Source organism: Oncorhynchus kisutch, linkage group LG8 (genome assembly GCF_002021735.2).
Source record: "Oncorhynchus kisutch isolate 150728-3 linkage group LG8, Okis_V2, whole genome shotgun sequence".
Classification (NCBI taxonomy): domain Eukaryota; kingdom Metazoa; phylum Chordata; class Actinopteri; order Salmoniformes; family Salmonidae; genus Oncorhynchus; species Oncorhynchus kisutch.
In genome coordinates this window covers 9,192,999-9,198,998 of record NC_034181.2, presented here as the reverse complement: position 1 = coordinate 9,198,998, position 6,000 = coordinate 9,192,999, and the positions used below count along the sequence as shown (strand labels likewise).

The following is a 6,000-nucleotide window of genomic DNA, read 5'->3' as shown; positions in this document are numbered from 1 at the left end:
TGATCATTTGACTGTAACCTATGACCTTATGACCTTGTGTCTGATTGGTTCTCTCACCATTTCACTCATGTATTCACTTCCTTATAGCATCAATTAAATTAAATTGTGCTTTACGGCAAGATGTTCTCAGTCTGACTTCATCATGTTTCAGGATTAAACCTGAGTTTAATATAACTTCCTGTTATTAATATAACTTTCTGTTATTCTAAGGTTTGGACTATGTTCATAATCAGCAGATCAGATAATGTAATGCCTCTTGAAGCTAGGGGGCACTATTTTCATTTTTGGAAAAATAACGTCCCCAAAGTAAACAGCTATTTTGTCAGGACAAGATGAATAGAATATGCATATAATTGACAGCTTAGGATAGAAAAACTCTAAAGTTTCCAAAACTGTAAAATATTGTCTGTGAGTATAACAAAACTGATATTGCAGGCGAAAGCCTGAGAAAATCCAATCAGGAAGGGACTCTTATTTAGAAAGCTCTGCGTTCCTATGCGTCCCTATTGAGCAGTGAATGAGATATCAACCAGATTCCTTTTCTATGGCTTCCCTAATGTGTCTAGTGTCACAATACATAGCTTCAGGCTTTTATTTTGAGAAAGGAGCCTGAACGTCAACATTGCGTCAGTGGTCAGCTGAAGTCTCTCAGAGTGTTTTTGTGCGTAAAGGACAAATACGGCCATTGTTTCTCTCTATCCTACTAAGAAGCCACCAGTCCCGGTTGATATATTATCGAATAGATATTTGAAAAACACCTTGAGGATTGATTATAAACAACGTTTGCCATGTTTTCTGTTGATATTATGGAGCTAATTTGGAATATATTTCAGCCGTTGTAGTGACCGCAATTTCCGGTCAATTTCTCAGCCAAACGTGAAGAAACAAAAATATATTTTTGAAAAAAGGAACATTTGCTATCTAACTGGAGTCTCGTGAGTGAAACATCCGAAGCTCATCAAAGATAAACGATTTAATTTGATTGCTTTTCTGATTTCGTGACCAGGTTGCCTGCTGCTAGCTAGTCATAATGCTATGCTAGGCTATCGATAACTTAAACAAATGCTTGTCTTGCTTGGCCTGTAAAGCATATTTTCAAAATCTTAGATGACAGGGTGATTAACAACAGGCTAATGCTGTGTTTCAATATATTTCACTTGTGATTTCATGAATAGGAATATTTCTCTAGTAATATTATGTCTGTTGTGTTATGCTAATTAGTGTCATTTGATATATACACTCCCGAACCCGGGATGGGTAGTATCAGAGGCATCATTGAGAACCCTATACAGTTTGTTTAGAGACATCATTGATAACCCTATACAGTTTGGTTTAGAGACATCATTGAGAAGCCTATACGGTTTGGTTTAGAGACATCATTGAGAACCCTATACAGTTTGGTTTAGAGATATCATTGAGAACCCTATACAGTTTGGTTTTAGAGACATCATTGAGAACCCTATACAGTTTGGTCAGAGACATCATTGAGAAGCCTATACGGTTTGGTTTAGAGACATCATTGAGAACCCTATACAGTTTGTTTAGAGATATCATTGAGAACCCTATACGGTTTGGTTTAGAGACATCATTGATAACCCTATACGGTTTGGTTTAGAGACATCATTGATAACCCTATACGGTTTGGTTTAGAGACATCATTGATAACCCTATACGGTTTGGTTTAGAGACATTACTGAGAACCCTATACAGTTTGGTTTAGAGACATTACTGAGAACCCTATACAGTTTGGTTAAGAGACATTACTGAGAACCCTATACAGTTTGGTTTAGAGACATTACTGAGAACCCTATACAGTTTGGTTTAGAGACATTACTGAGAACTATATAAGGTTTGGTTTGGAGACATTACTAAGAAGTATATAAGGTTTGGTTTGGAGACATTACTGAGAACTATATAAGGTTTGGTTTGGAGACATACTGAGAACTATATAAGGTTTGGTTTGGAGACATTACTGAGAACTATATAAGGTTTGGTTTAGAGACATTACTGAGATCTGGCCAGCTGTGAATCTACATGTGGTGTCAGGGGTTGGTATAATTATGACAGGGTGACTGGATAAGGTCCATATAAAAGGGAACATTTCCACATGGTGATAATTAAGTCCTTATGTTATATTACAATAAGTTATCTTTAGGATCCAACCTGGGATGACATGGTGGGAAGCTGCAGCAACACCATGAGGCACTTCCGGATTGGATTTTACTCAGGCTTTCGCCTGCAATATCAGTTCTGTTATACTCACAGACAATATTTTTACAGTTTTGGAAACTTTAGAGTGTTTTCTATCCTAAGCTGTCAAGTATATGCATATTCTAGCATCTTGTCCTGACAAAATATCCCGTTTACTACGGGAATGTTATTTTTCCAAAAATGAAAATACTGCCCCCTAGTCACAAAAGGTTTTAAATACATTTGGTAAAATGTCAAATAATCTGTTTCCACTTTGTCATTATGGGGTAATGAGTGTAGATTGCTAAGATTTTTTTTAAAATGATTTTAAGAATAAGGCCGTAAAGAAACAAAATGTAGAAAAAGTCAAGGGGTCTGAATGCACTGTATATAATGATTAATGGTATTACTGAAGAATTACAGATTGTATGCAGTACTATTTACCACGTCCACTCTTAGCAATGTCCTCTCCCTTACCTAACTGTTGATTCACTGGGCTGGCCTTTTGACATGATCTGGAATACAATTAGTTCAATCAGCATTTCAGATAGTATCAGAATTTGTTGTTACAAGTTATAGGCTTCCATACGTCTCGTGGTAATATAAGGTGTGCTCTCATTGGTTAAGTAGTCCTACATACCACTTGTGGGTCATCATACCACCTGGTGGGTGGGTGGGTGGGTGGGGGGGAGGGGCTGAGATCTTTATAAACAGCTAGATGGCACAGTAAGGACCATCAGCAGTTGGGTGACTAGAGAAGACAGACGTACAGCTCAAGAATATCCAGGTAAGACATGATCTGTTGTGCTGTTCTACTACCTCTCTCTTTGTTATGGCATCCATCTTACCGTTCTTATCTCTGGAGACTGTGGCTGGGATTCAGTCGATTGCAGACAGTGAGTGGCTTTCCAAAAAGCGCTTTTAGATTGGCAGATATAGAAATTGATTGTCTGTTTGGTTGAGTACACTGGAAGACTTCTCAGCCAGGTTTGCTGTCAGAACTGAATGTGTAACACCATTACAGTTTCTGTATCAAGTGTCATCTCCCTCCATCCAGGATGCGCTGGTGTAGATGTCAAACATTTCTGAAAAGCTACTATCTCCAATTGAACAAGAGCCTGTATTTCTGCTTATTCAGGATTGTTCTTGTGCATCTTCAATTTATTTCTCTCTGTCCGTCTCTTCTTCCACTGACTAATCTCTTAACACTGATAATATATCCTGAACTTTCAGCTCAATTTGACTCTCTGAATACAGTTTGAGGTGTTAGTTTCAAGCTCTTATGACATGTTTATCTTCCCCTCCTGTCACCTCCCCTCTCTCACAGACAGTGTACCATGGCCTCTCTCTCTCTGTACCTGGGACTGCTGGTGCTATGCACCCTGGCTCTTGTACACTGTGACCTGAATGACGGCCCCATCAGAGTGTATGATATTCGTGCCTCCAACCTGAAAGGACGCCTTCTCTCAAAACCAGACCCCTACGTCAAGGTGAATTTACTCATTTATTTCTTTAACCCGAACAGTCAGTTACCGCAACATTGTTATTTACAACAACAAACTGTCAAGTGGGGAGATAAAACAGAAGTACAGTGATGTTACAGACAGGACAGACATCATAACACAGAAGGACAGAGAGACAGCAATAATCAAACAGTAAACAGTAGACAGTCAGCTGTCATTTGTTTAAATATCAAGTAGCCTACAGTAACGTGTGAATATGATAATGTCAGTGATTGGCTATTTACTTGTTAGATGAAGTAATGAACGAACAATCGAATGAATGAATGAATTAATTATAATGTACATATACTGGTTCCTCATACGTTAACAATTTACTATTTAATGCATAATAATTTAATAGTCTATTGACAACATTCTCTTCCTCAGGTGTGGTGCGGCTCATCTCATGGCAAGAGCAGCATTCTGAAGAAACAGGCCAACCCCACTTGGCCCGACCAGTTCAACTTTGTTAACATCCTTCCCAACTCTGTCCTGACGCTGCAGGTGAGTTTCCCACCTTACTATGCAAAGTGTTTTGAGCACTGGAAAATCACTATGTAACTCCCTATTATGATGACGAGGAGGAAGAAGATTATCATGGTGATTTTTACTATTGTTATTATGATTAGGTGTGGGATGATGTCATCGGACCAGATCGCTACATGGGAACCTGCAGCACCACCATCTGCCCAGGAACACATACTGAGATCTGCCAGCTGAAGATGAGCACCGTCTACTACACCTACAGCTACAGTCACTAGATGGAACAGTATTATGGTTAGAATGTAACCTATGACCTTTGTGACCTTGTGTCTGATTGGTTCTCACCCTTTCTCTCGTGTATTCACTTCCTTATAGCATCAATTAAAACAACGTGCTTTACGGCAAGATGGTCTCAGACTGGCTTCATGTTTCTGAATTGTTTTAGGATTTCTCTTAGAAGATGAGCTCTTATGTCAAAGCTTTTTTTTTTACCAATCAACATTTACCTTTTACAGTGTCACGATGTGGCCCTTTTGGGTGTATCACGCCCCCCAGGGGCGGACTGAAACAATTCAGGCTGGGAATTTGACTCCATCCCAGGCCACCCTGTTCATGCAAACCACCAGATTGCTAATTTTGTAGGCTAACCCTATTTGTTGATGCAACGGGTACCAAACTAGTTAGAAATTTGGCACTATGTTTATCTGGGAAGAATGTTATCCACATTACAAAATACAAACATTTGTTTAATGTATGGCTATGGGTGCACCCTCAAACTCTCTAAGTATATTCCTATCGTAGCACATACAAATGTACAAGGTATTGCCCCTGATTACAGTCCTACTGATAATCTCATAAATAAAGCACATATGAATTAAAATCATAAACTACATGTTTAGGTTTGTGCTCTTCAGTTGTACCTGAAGGTTCCTGGTCTGAGTCTGACTCTGAACTGACCATCTCCACGTTCTGCAGGAGCACCTGAAGCTCTAGTGTTGCTGCTGCTTCTATCATGCTCACTATCATTAGTGTACCAGTAGGCTACATTAATACAGCTGTGGAATAAATTAAGAGTGGTCTCCTAATTTGGAGTGGTCTATTAATTTTCCACCAGAGCTGTATATGATGGTAGTAACTTGTAATGCTAATGATCTTTGTCATTGCCTGTGCTGTGTCACAGGCTACTGCGTTACATTCATGGATGCATTATGGTTAGGTTACTGTCTGTAGCCTGTTTCTCTGTTCAGTGTATGAGCATTTTCCCTCACTTATGTGGCAGGAGTCCTGACCGAATGCTGCAAGTCCATGGTCCAGGTTTATTATGTTTTACTAGTTGAAACATTTTGCCATCAATGTCATATTATAACCGCTATGTTGCACTCATTGCTATGATATAATTCCTCATCGAACACATGCAAACTGTTTAGCCTACTGGCCGTTGTGTCACTATTACTGGCCGTTGTGTCATTATTGCTGGCCACTGTGTCACTAGGCCAAACCTACTTCTCAGAGTAGTAGAACTGCAGACGTGTAAAAATGCAGGAGTAAAAAATACTTTAAAGTACTTCTCCTACTCCTTAAGTCGTTTTTTTGAGCATCTGTACTGTACTTCACTATTCATATTTGTTTTACTTTAATTTAACTACACTGAAACGGTCTACCCACACAGACGGCGTGGTGAAGGTGCAACAGCGCCTCTTCAACCTCAGGAGGCTGAAGAAATTTGACTTGTCACCCAAAACACTCACAAACTTGTACAGATGCACAATCGAGAGCATCCTGTCGGGCTGTATCACCGCCCACAACCATAAGGCTCTCCAGAGGG

The 6,000-nt window shown here is 39.5% G+C and overlaps 2 protein-coding genes across 3 annotated transcripts in view; both read left to right on the top strand.

Moving 5' to 3' along the window:
* The window catches only part of LOC109896216 (perforin-1-like), a 34,604-nt gene extending 30,014 nt beyond the window's left edge, over positions 1-4,590 (top strand). The window contains exon 5 of the mRNA XM_031829644.1: positions 4,470-4,590. The gene's annotated coding sequence lies outside the window, so the exon portion shown is untranslated. The remainder of the gene's footprint in view (positions 1-4,469) is intronic.
* The window catches only part of LOC116374808 (protein C2-DOMAIN ABA-RELATED 1-like), a 5,041-nt gene extending 451 nt beyond the window's left edge, over positions 1-4,590 (top strand). The window contains exons 1-4 of one of the 2 annotated variants that reach the window (XM_031829645.1): positions 2,877-2,977; positions 3,518-3,680; positions 4,080-4,196; positions 4,322-4,590. In XM_031829645.1, coding sequence (XP_031685505.1) covers positions 3,528-3,680; positions 4,080-4,196; positions 4,322-4,453 — 402 coding nt within the window. In that variant the 5' untranslated portion in view covers positions 2,877-2,977; positions 3,518-3,527 and the 3' untranslated portion in view covers positions 4,454-4,590. Of the gene's footprint in view, positions 1-2,876; positions 2,978-3,517; positions 3,681-4,079; positions 4,197-4,321 lie in introns of those variants that run through there. The other variant, XM_031829646.1, reaches the window with a different exon arrangement.
* Positions 4,591-6,000: the final 1,410 nt, after the last annotated feature.